The sequence below is a fragment of the Mus caroli genome, unplaced genomic scaffold (assembly GCF_978045245.1).
Source record: "Mus caroli unplaced genomic scaffold, Mus_caroli_1 scaffold_13, whole genome shotgun sequence".
Lineage (NCBI taxonomy): Eukaryota > Metazoa > Chordata > Mammalia > Rodentia > Muridae > Mus > Mus caroli.
Window position 1 is genome coordinate 47,413,617 of NW_028227268.1, and position 20,648 is coordinate 47,434,264.

Here is a 20,648-nt window from a genome sequence, read left to right on the forward strand (position 1 = left end):
TCCCTAGAACATTTTTTTAAAAAGTCCATAAATTCAAAAGTCAGTACTTTTGGGAAGTAGGCAGGAAGATCAGGAGTTCAAGGGCAGACTTGTCTACATAGTGAGCTCAAGGTCCTGTCTCAAAAAAAAAAAAAAAAAAAAAAAAGAAAAGAAAAGAAAAAAAAAATCCATGAACTTAAAAACACGTCAGAAGGACTGTTTTGTTTTGTTTTTGAAAATCAGGGACAAGAGGGGATGACGCCATCCTTTAGGGGAAGCAAGACTCCACAGCACCCTACCCTGAATGGCTGGTGGCAGAAGGAGCTGGTCTTGCTTAAGAGAGGCTCCATTTAGCTCCTGAGAACCAACCGTTCTGATGTTTTGGGACAATGGTGTCATCCTAACTGCGAGTAGCATATGAGCTGCTGAGTGACAGATGATGTCATCAGCCTCCGATCCTTCTACCCCCTGGGGGAGAAAGCTCCAAAAATACACCCAATGTCCTGGGCCACACTGTCCAGCCTGGACAAAGCTCAACCTCGGGGATTGTGCTGGCACACAGCGGCAGAACCATTAGGAGACATTACCGTCCTTCTGCTGGCCATCACTTCTTCCATATAGGACTTGCTAAGTCTTTTTTTAAAAATTTAATAAAGAGCTCAGACTTGTGATTTTCCCACTGAGGGCCTTGCTGCCTGGGGTTGGAAATGAAATCAACAACATAACAACTTGCTTGAATTTTAAGGGACACGGGCATCGGCCTGGGCAAGAGCAAGCAAACCGTCAGGCTCAGAGGCAGGATGGCAGTGATGTGTTTTGGGGCACAAGGCCCCCTTTCATTAAAGCACCGAATCTTGTACTAAAAACAGCGCTCTGCTCTCAATCTACAGAGATACGAGAGAGGCACACATAGCTTCCGGGCCCTTGCCCTCCGCTCTCCCGGTCAGTTCCTGGACTCCTGGGAAAAGCTTGAAGCCCAAGAACTGGCCGCTGTTGCCTTTGTGCTGACGCCAGAACCAGCAGCTATTCAGCAGCTGCAGCTCTTGGGCAAGCTTGGAAGTAGCTCGTTCCTTCTCCTTCTGCAGGGGAAAGACAAGGAGATGGCACTGAGCTAGGTAGCCAGTATGTGGGAAGTAAATTGTGTTCTATGTGGGTGAGGGAAGTGCCGTGTGTGTGTGTGTGTGTGTGTGTGTGTGAGACAGAGACAGAGAGGGAGAGAGCATGTTCTTGTGTGTTCTTGTGAGTCAGTGCTCCCTTTGGCTCCTCCTGCCAACAAGCATACTGTGTTCTCAGAGTCAAGCTTGGCCAGGCTCGCCCACCCCACCAAAGCCCAGGATCTGCCACCCCATCAGGAATGCGGGGTTAGGAAATAAAAAACAGGGTTCTTGTCCAAGAGAATTTTTATTATTATTGTTCTCTCTTAACTGGATTCAGCATTTCTTACTCCTCAGGTATCCTCTCTGGTAGGGAATTCAGGTCTGTCTATGCAGAGCACAAGAGACTGTGCTTGCCAGAGACCCTTGGGCCAACAGCCCCTATTCCCTGACTGGGCTTGCCTGCAGGCTGCCTTCTGGGCTGACCCCTGAGTCTGGCCCTCTGACCTCTGCCCGTCCTGGGGTCATCCAGGAGGAGCAGGACCCCTGTGATACAGGGTTCCTGAGATGGCTACTGAAACACCCTCATCTGCTAAGGCCACTAGATTTTTTTCCCACTGCCAGACTACTCAGGGCCCTCAGTAGGTCACTGGCCAAAGAGCCTAAATGTTAAAACTGCAGCTAAGCCTCTCCTGAGGCCAGAGCTCAGAGCCTCCCTGGCCTGCACAAAGTGCTAAGAAGGACATTGTCCATCCAACCCATTGGACTAACACTGTAGACGCTGCCTTGTCTGCCAGCTTGAAAACCCCCAGAAACGTCTTCCCCAGCTCCGCCTAGCTTGCCTCCAGCACCCTGACATCCATTTCTCTCGCTAATGTCTGCAGCTTCTACAGTAGGGGTGATGGGGTGCTCCGGGGTGCCAGACAGGCATGTGTTGCATATAAAAACGAGGTGATGTTCTAAGTATCTAAGAATGTTGGTCCCCTGAAGTGATTCTTGCTGCTTCTCTTCCTTCCCAACTCTTCCCACTGACACACCTTTGCCCCCAGCAAGCCCAGGGACTATTGTTGCTGGCTGGGGTTCTGAACAAAATTGCCGCAGTTTTTTTTTTTTTTTTTTCTTGCTAGAAGTTACCGATACAGTCCTTAATTGGGCAAATATAGGTTCCCGTATAGTTTATAAACATGATAAGACATACAGTTTGGTAAGGAGTGGGTTGGGGGACCTGTGCATTTATATATTTATATATATATATAGATATATCATGTGGGTGTGTGGGCAGAGTGAGAATATATATAAGTGGACATAGGTATAAAACTGCACCTTCTGTGTGACTCTCATTGCGAGTAAAGTTCTAAATGTCATCCTCTGGCGATCTCTCCTTTGGTGATTGGTTCTTGGACCCCAGCAGGTCTGCCGGGGCTGCCTGAGACGTCAGGAATGAGAGGCATTACCCCCATGGATAGGGACTGAGGGTGACATAGGGTTGGATAGGGCAGGTTAACTAAGTGATCTCAGACAAGAGCCAAGAGTGCTCTGAGACTGCTGGTTGCCCCAGCTGGCTCTGGGAGAGCCTTGTTCTGAGTCCTACTCCTTCCAAAACCAGCAGGGTCCTTCAGCCCTTCTCTCCAAATGACCAGGCTTCCGCGGAGCCCAGCTTCTTCAAGGGGCGCATGTCCCGACACCACTAATGACTCACTTTGCGTGCCTTTGACCACTGTGCTGGAGCGGATACGGTCCGGAGGTGCTCAGTCGGGACAGCCGAGTGAGACTTGATACCCTTCCTGTCTACGGCTGTACACTTTGGGCTTATAATCCACCAGGAAGGGTCCAGACGGTGGCTGAAGGCTTCAGCAGCCTTTTCCTGAAACCCAGCAGATCTTCCACTTAGAAAAAAAAAAAGAAAGAAAGAAAAGAAGAAAAGATTCTGTTCCTTGCTGGACATGTGGCAGTGCTGGGTGACGGAGCCCTGGGTCCTCAGCGGAGAGTGACCGCCAGCCCCAGTATCCAGGCCAGGAGTGAGGCCCCAAGGGCCGTGCCTGAGGAGGCCTGCTGCACCCCACTGGGGGCACGGATGGGGGTCCTGCGAGCACACTTGCCCTTCCTCTTGGGTCGTGCGGTGGGCATGATGTCAAAGCTGAACTTGTGCTGATAGTCGGGGGCATAGTCCTGCAGTTCAGTAAGCTCGTTCCCAGAGCTCACCTTAGAGATCTGGTTCCGGTTCCTGTGGTTGGTGCAATTCTTGCCTGGCTTCTTGTAACCTGACCTGGAGCCAGGCGGATGGCCATGCGGGTGGCCTTTGTCCCTGGAGGCCCCATGGGAAGGATGGTGCTCCTTGCGGGCAGCCCTGTCAGAGGTGGTAAGCGTGTGAGACTTGATCTGGTGAGGAGACGCTGGTCCTGTGCAGTTCCGGAAGTCCTCCACCCTCAGCAGCTTCAGGTCCTGGCCTTGCCGCAGCTCGGGGGTCGCGCAGGGGACAGCAGAGCTAGAGCCACGGAACCTTCGCAGCCATTCCCACAGGGAACGTGCCCGGCAGCCACAGTCCCAAGCATTCCCATTGAGGCGAAGGAACTCCAAGGCCACCAGGGGGACCAGACAGTCACCCTGCAGCTCGGTGAGGCTGTTGTTGAAGAGAAAGAGGGTGGTTAGCCTGTGGAGGTCATGGAAAGCCTTGTGGTGAACCCACTGTAGCTGGTTCTCATGCAACAGCAACCGGTCCAGGTTCACCAGGCCCCGAAAGATGCCCTGGCCCAGGCTCCATAGCTTGTTACCATGGAGAAACAAGTGACTGAGGTTGACCAGGTCCACAAAGATGTCATCTTGGAGGTACTCGATATGGTTGTCCTGCAAGTAGAGATACTGCAGGCTGTGCAGGCCACCAAAGATGCCTGCGGGCAGGGCGCTCAGTCCACACTTATAGAGGTAGAGGGCGTGAAGCTTCACCAGGCCTTGGAAGGTCTCGGGTGCCAGTGTTCGCAGCTGTCGGTTGTCTCCAAGGTCTAGCTCCTCCAGATGCACAAAGCCCTCGAAGGTGTTGGGAGCAATGAAAGTGATGTTGTTGGAGTAGATCCAGAGGGTGACCATGGCGGGGCTGAAGTGGCCCTGCTGGAGGAAGGTGATGCGATTGTTCTGCAGGAAGATGCGCTCACTGTCCTCTGGGATGCCCTCTGGAATGGCGGCAAAGTTGTGTGCCTGGCAGCTGACAGTCATGGGCGCAGGGTAGCACACACAGTCTCGAGGACAACCACCACCCAGAGGTAGCTCTCCAGCCAGCAGCAACAGCAGCAATTCCACACAGCACCCTGGTGGGGAGAGACAGAACAGCTGTGAGGGGCTGCCCAGAGGAGGCGGAGATAGACGGGGAACAGAGGGTGGAATGGGGGGCTGGCAAATGACTCTGTTGGCTCATAGAGGTTGTCCTCTGTATTGTACACAGGGGTCCCTTGGACAGGGCATTTGGGGCCAAGGCCCACATTATCTCCTCACCTCTTTAGCTCTGTCCCTAAAGTCTCTAATCCCATCCAAATACCTCTTCAGACTGTCAGCCCCACCGCAGGGTGGAACACACCTGTGAACACAAGTGAGTCGGCCTCCGGTTCTGGGTCCAGCTCTGCCATTTGCTCACTGCCTTCGCAAGGAATGACTCTAACAAAGCAAGTCTGGAGTCCTGAATGATCACTTTATTTAAATGATTCCTCAAAATAAAGAAAGCATTGAGTCCAGGATACCAAAGCATGCCTCAGTAAACGCCTCTTTCACACTGTGGTACAAACACTTCAAACCTACAACTCCTCCTCTATGGCTCTGTTTCCTCATGTGTTAAACACAGTTCACAGGGCTGAGCTGGTGTACAGACAAGGCACATTTCTGTGAGGGGCTGTGAGTGACACCAGGGCTGACGCACAAGGCTTCCCTTGGGGTTCACGGTACTGCCAGATCGAGGCTGTGTGCCCCCCTCCCCCATTCGCCCCCCCCTTCCTCCCCGCTCTCTCTACCGTGCTGGAGATTGCCAGGCTGTGGCTGTAAAACCAGGCCTTGCCTCTTGACTGTCCAGAGCATTTCCTCTGTAGCTTCCCTCTAATTGGGCATTAATTAGGCATTCGTTAATGGATCCTTAAAATAATTATTTTCGGATGTGTCCAGCCTGTGGTCGGGTAATAGGCCTATGCTCATTATGGAAGCCGCCTCATTATGGACGATTGTCATTACCTGCCTTTTTCCAGGGTCACAGCTGCCCCAAGTGGCCCAGCAGGCGCGTCAGGAAGATGGGGACAGGCTCCAGGCCTACGGGCGCCCACCCTGAAGAGCCAGGCAGCCACGACCTATGTCGCCTCAGCTGGCCTCTTGCCCCTTCTTTTCCAGCTTGTTCAGCTAGGACTCTTGGGAGAGCCAGGACCCCTGGGGGAATATGAGCTGAATCTTCTTGCTGCTAGCTGTGCTCAGAGCAAGTGGAAGGCGCAGGGACCTTCTGACCAGGCTTCCCACTCGGGGTCCCAGGCCCAGGGACTGCCCAGGCCCCTGGCAGAGTAGGTTGCCACCTTGACTTCCGATGCCCCCCCCCATTCCCGACAGAAACAGCATCGTAAGTTGACAGCTCCCAGCTGTTGGGAGTTATGGGCTCCCAGAGAGTGGCAGCTGCTTCTCGCCCCCTGTAATCACCCGGCTTCAACTGAATGTTTCTAGCACATAAAAATCATCGCATATAATTTAGTTTTTGCATAATTGGGTTCAGTTGTGATTTCAGAGCAATTATGACCTCAGCGGCAGTGGCGGCACAGCATAGGACCCTTTCTGGGCCAGGCCATGCTCTGCAGGCCCTCTGTAGTGCTTTCTGCCCACCGGCCCTTAGGCAGCATGCAGGCTATAACCATCTCTGCCTCAATTTCCTGCTCCAAAATGTGTCTAGATGTTACTCTGTCGATCTTCCTCCTCCGCATCCTGGGTGTGGCCTCCAGCCTGCCAGCCTCTGTCCTAGGGCTCCTGTGCTGCAGAGGGAGGCACAGTTGGAGGGAGGGCAGCCTGCCCTGTGCCACCAGCACTCACACTGGCTGCACAGTCCACAGACCCATAGCTCCAACCTCCCTGCTTGGCTTGCACCCTCTCTTCCAGGAAGGCCATTCTTGCCAGAACCTTCCCCAAGGGGAGACCCTGTCCTGGTCCCCTGGGAAAGCCCGGACTTTAGGTTCAAGGACATTCATGATGCTTGCCCCACATTTTATGCTGGATGAGACACAGCAGAGCCTTCTTCACTGGGGGTCCTGTGAAAATGAAAGCTTTTCTTCCCGGTCTGCAGCTGCAGGCAGGTAGGGGCTGCAGTGGGCTTATCACTAATACCATTCGACATTTGTACAGCTCATCGGAGTTTACAGAGGGCTTTTGCTGCACCCTCAACTTCCCCTGTGTTCTCCCACCTACTGTGGCTGCTCTGTCTCTGTGCACCCCAAAAGAATCTAGAAGTCCCTTGGGGAGATTGCCCCCCTTACATAGGGGCCTCCAAGGAATACAGGCTAGAGCTCTATTTAGGACAAAAAAAAATCAAACTGAACCAAACCTCAGGTGTGGACTTAGTAACCGGTTTATAAACACCGTGGCAAGTGGAGGAGGCAGGCAGCAGAGCAGTATGAAGGTAGGACTGGGGTTTTCCCTCTAAGAGGGCAATGGGGGGACAAAGGGACTCTAGCCAAGACCTGATGCAGAACCAGGCTCAGTTCCCCTGTTACCTCAAGGCTATCATCACTAGGAGGCCTAAGGCAATGGACCACAAGGACCTTGTCCTTGTAGGACAGTCACTTCCTGCAGTGAAGGGCTCTTCTGGAAGCATACTAATAGGATGTAGGCTCAGGACAGCTGGTCCCTGTCCTTTAGTATTTTTCCACATGCCAGGGATGTTAACCTTCCAAGCCTCCATCTCTTCTAATGGGGGAGAGGTGTTGAGGGGCTCAGCCACTCTGCATCCATGCCTTTGAAAGCCAGAGGTATTACTCCAGGACCCTGAGCAAGCTGTCCTAGTCAGCCCTGGCCACTTCTGGACTCCTTGCCTGAGCCAGCAGGTGCCAATCCTAGGATTGTCACCCAGCAGGTTTCTTCCTAGGGAGGCAAGCACTGTATCACCATGGAGCCTTCTATGCCCCCTCTATGAGGCCCTTGGGAGCCCCGCCCCACTGATTGCCTGATTAATGTACCAACAATGAGGATGGAGCCTTTGCCATGCATTTTAAAATTGCAAATTAGCAGGAATCCAAGTCTCTGTGGAGGGGCCCTGCACCTCTTCTGCCAGACTCATCAGGCGCCTCTTGGGCAGGGCTGCCTTCTACTTGAGGGGGCGGAAGGGAGAAGACCCAGTTCCACTCTCCTTCCCCTCCAGGAGATGCCCTTCATCCTGTTCTGCTTCGTTACTCCCAAGCCTCCGGCCTCCCACGCAGGTGAGCTCCCAAGGGGCTCTAGCCTCCGTCATTCCTTCTTCCATTCATACTTGCCCCCTAGTCTAGGAGAGCCATGGAAGCCAGTGTGGGAAGGGCTTGGCAATGAGCATCATGCCCTATTTGCACATGGGGTGGCAATGCCTTGGTGGGTACCAGGAGAGTATAGGGGAAATTAAGAGAGGGGCCTAAGGAAAGCCTCTGCTATCCCTGGGCAGCATTGCTTGGTCACTGATCCCCTCTGTAACACCAGCCCTTCTGCAACCTGCCAGAGTTTTTGACCTTTGAACTAGGGCTGAGAAGGGTCTGCTCTGTTCAGCTGCCTTAGCTGGGAGGGGAATCTGCTCAGACCTCAGCACACACTCAACAGAAGGCATGCAAGCAAGGGAGCTAGCAGTGGCCTCGGGTCAGCTGGCAAACCCCAAACTCTTCCTGCCAAGCTGAGCAAGAAAAGCCACCTCACCATGGTCCCATGGGACCAGACCCGGTAGGATGGGTGGCAAGGCTAAGGCAGCGGAATAGCATGTGCAAAGGCCCTGGGGTGGGAAAGGGCCTGTGCTTCTCACCCCCTCTAATGGTGCAGAGCCTCCAAGGAATACTGTAATCTCAGCTCAGCTGGGCTCGGGTGGCCAGAGAGCTTAGCAGCAGCACCATCATCAACAGGGCCTGTCTGCTAAACCCAGACCTCACAAACCAGTTTAGTAGGGGCCCTGTAGCACCCTGGCCACGAGAACTAACGAGGAAGATCTGACGCTGGGAATATGTCTTTAATGAAAAGCCCTTCCCGAAGTCACATTTGCACAGGAGAAAATGAGGTGCCCAGAGCATCAGTGGCTGGTCGCAGCTGGAGAACACAGCAGCGGGACAGGTCTTACCAAGCTACCCTGCCTTCAGGCTGGGGCTCTAGCCAGCTCCCTGATGCCCGGAGTAGGTAGAGCAGCCTCAAATAGGGCTGGTCAGCTTTCTCAGGCTCCAAAGTGTCAGGACAGCTGCTGCAGCTTAGCACCCAAGGGGCTGCCCCTCTACCCCTAAGGAGAGGCATCCCCATGGCCCCTGGGCAGGTCAGTGGGTCTCTCTGAAGCTTTGTAGGCTGCTCGGCCATGTAGCCAATCTCTCTGGCCTTCAGCCCTCCCTCCCTGCCCCCAGCCTGGCCAGCTGCTCTTCCCTGAGTAATCGATGTTAACCGAATGCTCTCTTGCTGTGGGGATGGCGGCCTCAGGCCAGGCCGGCTGCACTCCTGGGGCTGCTGGCGCCTCAGGCCACTTGGCACTTGTGCCACTTGTGTTCTAAGCACAGGCTCCTTCCTGGCTCAGCCCTGAAGACAAGAAAGCTGGCCAGGGAACAGCTGGGCTCCCATCTCAGCCTTCACTGCTGTGCAGAATGGCCGGCAGCCTCCTATCCATGGCTGTAAGTAGAACAGGGCTGTGGAGCCAGAGGCCGAAGTTGAATCCTGGCTGCTCCTTTTAATGCTTGCAGGAGCCTCGTTTTCCTCACCTGCAAAATGGGGCAGTCATTGGAAGCTCAGCCAGTCCTCCAGCCCACAGATACTGGTACCCACCTGCCCTTCCCACATCTCCATCTGTCTAACTGAAACCATCCAAACCAAGCTCCTCTCTTCCTCTCCGGCCTCCTCCGTTCACAACTTCTCCATCTTGGGTAAAGATGGTCCCTTTATATCAGCTGCCTGGGAGGAACACCTCAGAATCACCGTGGCTCACTCTCGGGAAATTCTGCTGGCTAGATTTTAGAATGTATCCAGTGTCTATCCACTTATCATACTCGCTACTGCTACCATTCACCCAGGAGCCTCCTGGATGGTCCCCCAAGTCCTGCCTCCTCACCCCTACATTCGTTCAACAGGAACTAGGGTAGTCCAGGGAAAGTGAGTCAGAAAGGGCTGCTCCTTAGTCTGCATCCTCCAGGGTGCCCATCTAACTAGAAGCTGCCCAGGTCTTTCTCCCGGCCCAGAGGCCCTGCCTCTCCCCGGCTACACAGACCTTGCTGCCGTCCCTCAGCCTCCCTCCCGCCTTTGTCCATGCTGTTCCGTCTACCTGGACCGGTTCCCAGTGTGTCTGCGGGGCTGCTTCCCAGAGAAGCCACTCTTGAGCAGCGATTTCCAAGCTGCTTCTTTCCTGGGACATTTTACTCCACAGCACGCAACCTCTTGGACAGCACGACATAAGTCACTTGTTTCCTTTATGTCCGCTGCCACTTTGTCCTGATGAGTGTGCTCCCTGCACACAGTAGGTGCTCATTAACAGTTCTGGGGGAGGGGATTACCTTCTCAAGTCTCTGGAGAATTGAGTGATGACACTCAGAAAGCCCTAGGCTCAAGCTTGGGACCTGGATCATAGTAGGTGCTCGATAAACGTTGGTTGTAATTAGTCCTGGGAGACTCAGAGCCTTCAGGAGGAGAACAGACACCTGAACTTGGCTCACATCAAGACTCCTTAGGTCCACCAAGGAAGTGACCATTTGTTGGATGAGCACTCTGAGAAGGACCCAATACCAGTCCTTTCCTGGGCAAGGGGAAATAGACTGGGACTGGGGAGTTTCTCAAGGTATGGGATTTTCAGCACTAAACTGGAATAATGCTAAAAAAAAAAAAAAAAAAAAAAAAGTTAGTCACTCTAAAAGGGGCCAGGACCAAAACCTTTCAAACAGAAATGTCTGGGTTTATGAAGAGAGGAAGCCAGATATGGTGGGGCACACCTTTAATCCAGGTGCTTGGGAGGCAAAGACAGATGGAGCTCTGTGAGTTTGAGGCCAGTCTATTCTACAAAGCAAGTTCTAGGACAGCCAAGGCTACATAGAGAAACCCGCTTGACCTGCCACCCAAATTAAAAATCTCAGTGGGGGAGCAGTCAAAGAGGAACCACACACACACACACACACACACACACACACACACGTTAATATAATATCATACTATGGCTCTGTGCCTGCAGTCCAGGAGTGAGGGCTGAACTCAGACGGAGCGTTAGTGTGTGCTAGTGGATATCTGAGCTCTGTATTTATGTGCATGACTGTGTAGATGTGTACCTGAGGTGTTTATGTGTGCACAGGTGTTGGCCTGTTGCATAAGGATGGAGACGTGGTTGTGTTTGCTCGGCATTTGCATGTATCTGAGTTCCTGCACATAAACTCACATCTACCTCTGGAGACTGAGAGTGACAACCCGGGGCCCTTTTATCCTGCAGCAGCCCAGGCCCAGCACCCCACGTCCAAGCACTCAAGGCCCAAGCACTCAAGGCCCAGCACCCCAGGCCCAGCACTCAAGGCCCAGCACCCCAGGCCCAAGCACTCAAGGCCCAGCACCCCAGGCCCAGCAACCCCAGGCCCAGCATCCCAGGCCCAGCAACCCCAGGCCCAGCACCCCAGGCCCAGCATCCCAGGCCCAGCACCTCAGACCCAGCACCCCAGGCCCAGCACCTCAGACCCAGCATCCCAGGCCCAAGCACCCAAGGCCCAGCATCCCAGGGACAGCCTCCTAGGGACAGCACCCCAGGCACAGCATCCCAGAGGGAGGCAGCACATACTGAAGATAGGGAATGTCTCTGAGGCGTCTTATCTTGGTTCTTACCCTCATTGCCTTCAGCACCTGCTCTCCTCACACTCGGAATCAAATACCCTGTGCAGGTTCTCCCAGTACCAGGATTCCCCTCAGCTGAGGAATGGGTAGCTACCATTTTGGCTTTTGTCTGTCTGGGGTTGGTCCCCTGAAACGGGTCTGGTTGGCAGCCCCAGGCTAATTGGACTGACAGTTTCTCCTGAGAGCAATTTGGGTCTCTCACATCCTGCCCATTAGGCCTAACCTTGCCTGCAGGGGTGTGCTGTAGGGGCAGGGATGGAGCCTACCCTGTATAGCTCTGTATTGAGGCACTACCCCAAGCTATGACCCATGCCAGTGGGAGTCATTTCACCTAGGCAACTCCAGATGGGCACAAAAATCTCTCCAATAAGGGTAGGTATGGGCATAGGCAAGGAGAGCCTAGTGAGCCTGGCTGGGCACCCGAGACCTGAGCAGCCTGCACGGGAGATTGTGTCACTGTGGTTCCCAGACTGCCAAGACATCTTGGCTTTCACCCCAACTCAGGATGGTCCAGAATCCAGAGCTCTTAACAGAGCAGATGCTGAGAGGCACTTAACCCAGGGCTAAGACCCTTCCTTGGACGGTTTCTTGGCTTTCTACTCTGTCCTCTGTCCCAGTCTGTCATCCCCATCTGTGCCTAACAGCTCTCTGTGGAAAACATGAGGCGTATGAGCTCTCTACTTCTCCCAGCATCCCATGCCCACACCCCAGCCACACTGTGTGCCCTCATGTTACTCAAATCTTCTGCTAGGTTTGAGGGCCCCAGGTTGAGGCTGTGGGTTTCCCTCCATCTGTCGCTCCCTCCCTCCCTTTCACCACCACCACTAATCCTCCTCCTCCTCCTCCCCTTTTTAACAGGACCTCGTGTAGCCAGGAAAGGCCCTAAGCTTTGGGACTCCTGATCCTCCTGCAACCACATTCTGGAATACAGGCATGTGCCGCCACACCCTGCAAACAGGGATGCAGGTTTCTGAGCATCCATCCTTCCCAGGAGCTTTTCCAGACTTGCCTCCAGCCTAGGAGCCTTGTGAAGCCAACTGCCACTCCTCACAAACGATAGCAAATTGAGTGCACCTGGAACCCGATGGGTAAGTGCCACTATGCTGGGTGTGTGTGGCAGGGCAGGGGACCTTTGAAGGGATGACAACTATCTATGGAGATGCCTGTATGGGGGGGGGGGGTTGAGGGACATGAAGGAGAGGCTGCTGGGAGGGGGAATGCTACCAACCCCTGAGCAGCCAATGAAAGGAGAAGCAGCAGCTCTCTGCCAGCAGCCCTTGTTTCCAGCTCCACAGAACCACCCATCCATCCCTGGCTGTCAGTGAATGGCATTCAGGACTGATACCCAGGCTATGAGTGTAGCCTCTACCTGCTGATCACCCCGTTCTGCATCTGTCCCTCCACTCCCCTCTATTTTAGGGAGAGGGTGGGCTCATGGTCATCTTGGCAACATTAGGAGACACAGCTCCTTCACTCATGGCTCCTTCATTATGGGAAGAGGGAGTAGAACACAAAGAACCAGGCATGCACAGAAGACCAAGTATAAGTCTTGGAAGCCCAAAGGATTAGATGAAAGAGTGGGGAGGGAGGGTATGGGAGTGGCTCATGCTTTTAATCCCTGCATTTGGGAGGCAGAGGCAGGTGAATCTCTGTGTCTCTGTGAGTTCCAGGCCAGCCTGGTCTACAAAATGAGTTCCAAGACAGCTAGAGCTGTTATACAGAGAAACATTGTCTGGAAAACAAACAAATAAATGGTGGCTACTTTGTGTGCTTAACTTTATGTGGGGAAAAGACACAGGGACAGACCAACCCTGGTTTTTTTTTTTTTTTTTTTTTTGGTTTGGTGTGGTTTTTTTTCCCTGTTTGTTGTAAGAGACAGGTATCATCCCTGCTCACATCTTATTGGTTAATATCACGCATGTGGCCCTGCATGGCATCGTGGGACAGGGGTGACTCCTCTTATGAGGAAGGAGGGAGGAAGGAGCGTCTGTGTACACCAAAACCACCCTCACACAGGAAGCTCTGACATTAAGTGGCTGGACTAACAGGAAGGACCTTGTGGGGGTGGGGGTCAAGGGCAGCTATTTCCTTCTGTTTTTAGCTTTTTAAAATTATAGTTTTTATCTTGAATCACTGCACAGTAATTGTACATATTTATGGGGTACAGCCTGACATTTCAAAAACATGTATACAATGTGCGGTGATCAGATCAGAGCAATTAGCATACCCATCGCCTTGAATGTTTATCATTTCTTTGTGTTGGGAACATCCAAAATCCTCTCTACTAGCTATTTTGAAATTTATAATTAATTGACAACCGCAGCTACCCTACTGGGCAGTAGAGCATTGTAAGTTACCCTTCCCAGCCAAGCTGGGGCACCCATTACCCATGCTCTCTGTCTCTCACACCCTCCCAGTGTTTGTTTTTTGAGATGGAAGATATTGAGCCTGTTCGCATGCCAACAAGCAGGATTCAGGAGGAGAGGAACTGTCAGAGAGAAACTGAGACAGCCTGAAAGGGCAGTGAATAGGGGGAGATCTGAGGAATACCTGCTCCCAGTAATGGGGGACCATGACATCTACAGGGACGACATTACAGTGAGCACTGGCAAGTTCTACTTTCCCCAGGAAGCAGGGGGACCCTCCACTGAGGTTGGAGGAAGAGATGAGGGTGGGAGGCAAAATGAGAGAAAGACACAGACAGCTGGCGGTGTGGGCGAGCAAGCCAGTCTCCAAAGGCCCTCTGCAGGAGGGTGGAACCTATCAGGAGCTCCAGCCAGCCTGGTCTTGGGACTTTCTCCAGTGATGTCAGCTATTGGGTGTGGCAAGAGGCAGGGAAGGGACATCCAGGGGTGGGGTTTCCAGTGAGTGTACATCGTAAATTTGAAAGTATTTGCAAACATGCCTTTCTAATCCCATCGTCCATCCTCTGTCCAAATGCTTCCTGCCTCTTGTTGGACTCTTGGTGCTCTGCCTCCTGCTCTAGGACGAATGATAACTGGGCTCGTCAGGACCCAGTCCTCATGCCTGTATCCTTTGATTCCCACACAGAGTCTCTGTGCAGCCCTTGGAGTCCAGAGGAGCACTTTGGGTACTCAGCTTCCGGCTCCTCCCTGTCCCTGCTGGCCCGAGAGCTGCACATCACCAGGGTCCCTCAGCTGACCATCTTGAGACCCCAGGCCTGGGAGGCCTGACCCAGATTACATTTAGCCTGGGCTTCCCGGGTGGTCTCTCAGCCTTCTTTTTACCGATTCAATTTTCCTTCAAAGTCATCTGTCACTATTTACTTTCATTTTAAAATAATACTTGCCAGTTGTGGGGTAATGTAGAAAGTATGGATGTAAAATGGAAGGGGGAAAAAAAATCACTACATTGCCATTACCCTTGACAACCGTTGGCAGGTCCTTGCTGAACCTTCAATAGTTCCTTCGTTTATATAGAGCTGTATAAAATTTAAATAAAATTTTTATTTAAAGAAATAAAGTTGAGATCGTGTTATATATGCAGCCCTCTGCTTCCACCCAGCTGCGCAGCTCTGTACTGAGGATCCTGAGGGAGCCCTGTGGGCGCAGTGGTCCCTGCCACAGGGCAGTGGGGAAATCAGCTCTCATCAATCAGCCAGGGCCAGTTACCCAAGCATGAATAGAAGGGAGAACGAAGGAAGGAGTAACAGGCAAGATTCCCGGAGACTGCAGATGATCCCACCTTACGCATACATTATAATTTATTTATCTCTAAGGCCATTTAGGTCTCTCTCTTTTTTTATTGTTATAAATCATGGCTGTGCTGAGCATGTGGTACAGACCTCGAATCCTAGCAGCTGGTAGACAGAGGCAGGAGGATCTGTACTTTGAGGTGAGTCAGGGCTTCATAGTAAATTCAAGCATGAGCTACACACCCTGTCTCAAAACAAAATAAAATGAAACAAAGCCCCCCAAATCCATGGGACGGCCTGGAGATAAGGCTCGGCTTTTAAGAGCACCTGCTGCTCTTTCTGAAGTCCTAGGTTCGATTCCCAGCTCACAACCCTCTGTCACTCCAGTTCCAGGGGATCTGATACCCTCTTCTGGACTCTAAGAGCACCATGCATCCACATGGTGCACACACATACATACAGATAAAAGACCCATAAACAAAAAAATAAGAAACATTTAAACTAGCTGGGTTTGTGATGGTGCATGCTTTAATCCCAGCACTTTGGAGGCAGAGGCACGCGGTTCTCTGAGTTCAAGGCCAGCCTGGTTTACAGAGTGAATTCCAGGACAGCCTGGACTAACTACCTAGAGAAACCCTGTCTGGAAAAACAAAACCAAAAAATTTTAAACTAAAACAAAAAGCCAACAAAGTTATGGCAGAATGGTGACTCGGGCCTGTAGTTCTCCAGTACTTAGGAGGCCCAGGCCAGCATGGGCTACGTGAGATCCTGTTTCAAATTAAAACACGCCAGGCTGTGGTGGCGCACACCTTTAATCCTAGCACTTGGGAGGCAGAGGCAGGCAGATTTCTGAGTTTGAGGCCAGCCTGGTCTACAAAGTGAGTTCCAGGACAGCTAGGGCTTCACAGAGAAACCCTATCTCAAAAAAAAAAAAAAAAAAAAGTTAAAACAAGACAAAAGAATGATGGCAGAAGTTGGTGATATTTGTTGTCTCCTAGGAGGCAAGGCTGACGGGAAACTGTGGAATTGGGGTGAAGGAAATTCCCCTCTCTATATGCCAGGGACTTTTGATTTATTACTGTGTCAATGTATCTATTAAGGTCAGTTAAATTAAATTAAATAACACCGAAAACATCTTTGTCTAAATTCCTGATCTTTCTTTAGACCAATTTCATTGAGATCAGGTTGCCTTGATGAACACTGACAAGTTACCGTCTAGAAAGTTTAGCATCACAGCCTGTAGCTTTAAGAGCCACACAAGCAGACCCCCAGCCACAGGGGCTTTTAGAGAGGCAGCCCTTTCCTTTGCTGTCTTTCCATCCAAACTGGGAGCTACTCACTCAAAGGAGACCAGCACTTGGAGACAGTGGATGGAAGCATGTGTTAAACCAGCTCTGCGTGCATCCTAGGGATACTCACTTTTATTTCTTGAATAGCTCCCCCAAATCATTACAAATTCACACTCCCATTCTACCAGTGAGAACAACAGAAGCTCAACACACTACAGCCATTTGCCCAGAATGGTAACCACTGTGATTCAAACAAGATGGAGCTGGCAGCCATGATGGGAGGACCCCTGGCTCTTAAGGAGAACCGCTCACTCCGAGACCCTCTCTTGCTCCCCGGTGGACAGTCTTCCCTCCTCCCCAGTCTCTGTTATTTACTTCCACTCCTTAGGCTTCAGGCTCAGGAGGCCTGAGAAAGGACAAGGCAGATGGAGAAGGAAGTGGAAATTCTGTGGAAACCCTCATCTGTATCACAAAACTTGTCTTAAGTGCCAGCCCTAGGGATTTGCCGGAGTTCGCATGACAGAGGTGGGGCTGAAGGTCAGATTAAATTGGACTAGTAACCCCCAGAGGGATACTTGAAAGAGGTTGCTAAAGAAAGAGTTTCCGGCAGGGACTTGGTGGTTGAGGCAGTCAGTGGCTGCATGCAAAGCTGACCTGACCAGGTCAAGCCTGCTTAGAGGGGCCTAGCAGTGACAGGTCCAGAGGTTCACAGGAAACCTGAAATCTTGCCTTTTTCTCCCAGTAATGAGTTGGTATAAAAATGGATCCTGAATAAAATTGTCTGCAGTTTTCAAATTTCAAAATGCATTAGTCAAAATATATCAAATTTCCATGTACTGGCTTCCCACCTGCTCTGAGTGGGACCCCTTTTCAGCTGGAATATATTGGAATATGAATCACCCCCTGAGAGGCAAAGGGATCAGGGGGAGGGTCAGGTCCTCTTAGAATGTGCCAAGTCCTGGGCTCCTCTTCCATCGATGATAACATTTATTTTCTGGGTGGCCCAGAACCTTGGCCACTTCCTTCAATCTCAGATTCCTAACCCAAGCCCCCACGCTCTGTTCGGCCTTTGCCACAAAGGGCAGAACACAGCCTTCTCCTACTTCAGCCTTTAATGACAGCTAGTGTGAGCACTGCCCAGGCTCACCGGGAAGGCAGGCCTGTAATCCTAAAGCTATACCCAATGGCAACTATGACCTCATTTGCTCCCTGGTCTTCATTTGTATGAGACAGGATCTCCCGTAGTCCAGGTTGCCCTTAAAGTCAAGAGGCCCCTTGTCCCTTCTGGAAACTCTTCCAAGGTCAGAAGCAGGACTTGGCCATTTCCATCTCTCTTGCTGGCTGTAGCTCCTCACTCTGGCTTAGCCTCATCTCCATGCATCCCTGTTCTCTAGGACTGAGCCCCAGCTCCCCTCCCCCTTAGTCACACCTGTCCCCGGGGAAACTCACAAGAACATGCTGCTCAGCACCGGTTTTCATGGAGTCTGATGGTGGTCCTTAAAGACAGCATGGTAGTCCACTAGACCGTCCACTGACGTCACCGTGTGGGTATCTAATAAACAGGTCAGGCTCACCGCATCCTCAGCGTGTCTCCTAACAGGCTTCCCCATCCCCGTGGCTGAGGGAGCCTTTCTTTTGGTTGCTCAGGTTGAAAGTGCAGAGGCTGTTTCCCTCTCTCCCTTTCTTTTATCCTCTTCTCCTTTGATTCCCTACATCCCCCTGATTTCCCCGTCACACTTTACTCTGTCTCCTCCGCCACTGTCCTCTGCCCCCCAGACCCTACGATGGCCTCCTTACTGGGTCTTTTTATTTTCATCCCATCATCTCCACACTCCACACCACGGCCAGAAATATTTTCGAGAATAGTTAAGTACAGGACCGGGGGATGCGGCTCAGTGGTACAGCACTGGCCTTGCCTGTGCTACCACACAAACACCACAAAACAGAACAAAGCAAAGCAAAACAAACGGTATCACTCTGTTAGTCTCCTGTTTGAAATCTCCACGCACCACAATGAAATTCAGCCTCTCATCAGCCCACTGCGCCCGCCCTCACGATTGCGCTGACGTCTCTAGCACCACGCTGTACCAGCTAGGTCAGAGCAAGCTCTGCTGCCTTGGAGTTTTGGCTTTGCTTTATGCTAAACTCCACACATCCTTCCTACATGTGAGCACCACACACTTCGCCATTTGAAAAGCTCACAGTTCAGTGGCGTGTGTGGTGTGCACTCACAGCATTGTGCCAGCCCCCACCATTATCTAGTTCCGGAATATTTCCCTCACCCCAAAGGGAGACCACATGTCCATTAGCAGTCACCCCCATACTCCCTCCCCCAGCCCCTGGCAGCCACAAATCTCCTTTAAGTCTCTGTGGACCTGCCTGTTCTGAATAGTTCATAGACTCAGAATCACATAACGTTGGCTTCGGAGTTTGAACACTGGCTGTTTCTACAAGGCCGCGTGTCCCAGGCAGGGCCTTTGTAGGGCTATCTCTGTTTTGGCTGTCAGGTCTCAGATCAGACATCACCTCCCTGTTTTAGAACACCCTCTCCCTGCCCCCAGCCACTGTTGATTTCATAAGAACCCCGCTCCATTTATTCCCCTCCCTGCACTCCTCTAGTACCTGGTTTAATTATTTGCTTATGTGTTCCCTGTCCCCAGGACAGTGCTGGGCCCTCAACAATTATTGGTGGTCTGAAAGAACCAACACACTATCTATTGCTCTACACAGAGCTATCTAGCTTGCTACAGAAACCCAGGTGAGGCGCATGGAGGAGCAAGGAGGGAAATCTCAGAGGGAAGGTCAGCCTCGGCGGCGGCTAGCACAGAGGATCGGAGACAGCTTTTGAAATAGACGAAAGTACTTGGGCAAGTCCAGAGGCTGGAGGAACATGCCAGTTAGGAGCTGTAGACAGTTTTCAACTTGTCCCATTGTTTCACGAGCCTGCACAGAGGAGACATCCCAGGCCTCAGAGTTGGGGCTGATATAACATAAAAAGTACAGTGGAGAGGATGGAGTGTCTTTTGTTTGTCTGTTTCTTCCCCACCACAGCATCCTCCCTACCCCCCAGGTCCTAGCACGTTCACTGTTTCATCGGCAGAGAGAACCAACTAGGTCCCAGCTGCTTTTACATCATTCTACAAACAGCTTTTAGAAACATGGGAAGATGGGCGGGGGAGGATGCATTATAGGCAACCGCAGCTTACTCCAGGAGTCAGGGAGGGGTCTGCCCTTTGAGTTGCTCTCTTTAGGAGATATAGAGGGCCAGGATAGGCCTGGGACCAGCCCACCCCCACCCCATCAGCTCTCCTTATCTTTCCTAGCTGAGCTCCCAGCTCCTCTGGGCACAAAGATGTCTGTGAAGCCACTGTTCTTCATTTCTCCTGATTGAATCAAGCCCATATGGTCCAGGCCCTGTGGCTGTAGGAGTCCAGCTGGGCTCCCAGGAGAAGAGGCCCTTCCCCAAAGCCAGAAGGCTCAGAAGAGCAAATTAAATTGTGTACAAGGCAGGCACCATTAACCTGTCTGTGGACTGAGGCACCCCTACCGCACCCCCTACTTCCTTCTGCCAGCAGGGCCTATGCAGTCCTCCCTTCTGCTTCTATGGAATCCTAGCCCACCTCCTCCTCAGCTGTGCCCCTCCTCTCTCTCCTCTCTGTTCACGATTCTCATCACTGAGGCCCTGAGCACCAGAATGGAGTTTAAGCTAACGAGGACAACAAGCCCATGGAAAAGTGACTGGTGCATCTTATGGGCAAGGGGCTGAAGATGCAAGGAACCATCTGAATACAGAATTCTGGGATCTCAAGTACCCAGCACATGATCTAAAGCTGTGGACTCTAGAATCACTGAAATACAGCTATTTCAGCTGGGTGGTGGTGCACACATCTTTAATCCCATCACTGACTTGGGAGGCAGAGGCAGGCAGATCTCTGAATTTGAGACCAGCGTGATCTACAGTGCAAGTTCCACGACAGTAGGGGCTACACGGAGAAACTCTGTCTCAAAACAAACAAACAAAAAAGGAAAGAAAGAAATATGGCATTTCAAAGATTCACATTAAAAAAATACAACTTGTAGACTATTTCATGAATAGCTTTTATATTGATTTATGGAGAGATTTTTTTCTAACTTTTAGATTTATTTACTGTGCATGACTGGGGTTATGGATGGTTGTGAGCTGGGGATATGGATCTGAGAGCCGGGGCTGAACCTGGATCCTCGGCAAGAGCAACAAATATTGTGAACAGCTGAGCCATCGTTCCAGCCCCAAGAAAGAGGAAATATTTTAATATATTGAATTCAATAAAAACATTTTTAAAAGCCAGGCAGTGCTGGCACACACCTTTAATCCTAGGATGAGGCAGAGGGCAGGCATCTAAAGATTTACTTATCTTATGTATATGAATACACTGTACTCATACAGACATACACTGTCATTCTCTTCAGACACACCAGAAGAGGGCATCGGCTCCCATTACAGATGGTTGTGAGCCACCATGTGGTTGCTGGGATTTGAACTCAAGAACTCTGGAAGAGTAGTTGGTGCTCTTAACCACTGAGCCATCTCTCCAGCTCTGTTCTTAGCCTTTGCCTACTAGAAAGCTTCAAGTCCATCAG

The 20,648-nt window shown here is 51.6% G+C and overlaps 1 protein-coding gene across 1 annotated transcript in view; it reads right to left on the reverse strand.

The window, feature by feature from the left end:
- Positions 1-1,361: 1,361 nt before the first annotated feature.
- Rtn4rl1 (reticulon 4 receptor like 1) overlaps positions 1,362-20,648 on the reverse strand; it is a 73,304-nt gene continuing 54,017 nt past the window's right edge. The window contains exon 2 of the mRNA XM_021178034.2: positions 1,362-4,375. Coding sequence (XP_021033693.1) covers positions 3,051-4,375 — 1,325 coding nt within the window. The 3' untranslated portion in view covers positions 1,362-3,050. The remainder of the gene's footprint in view (positions 4,376-20,648) is intronic.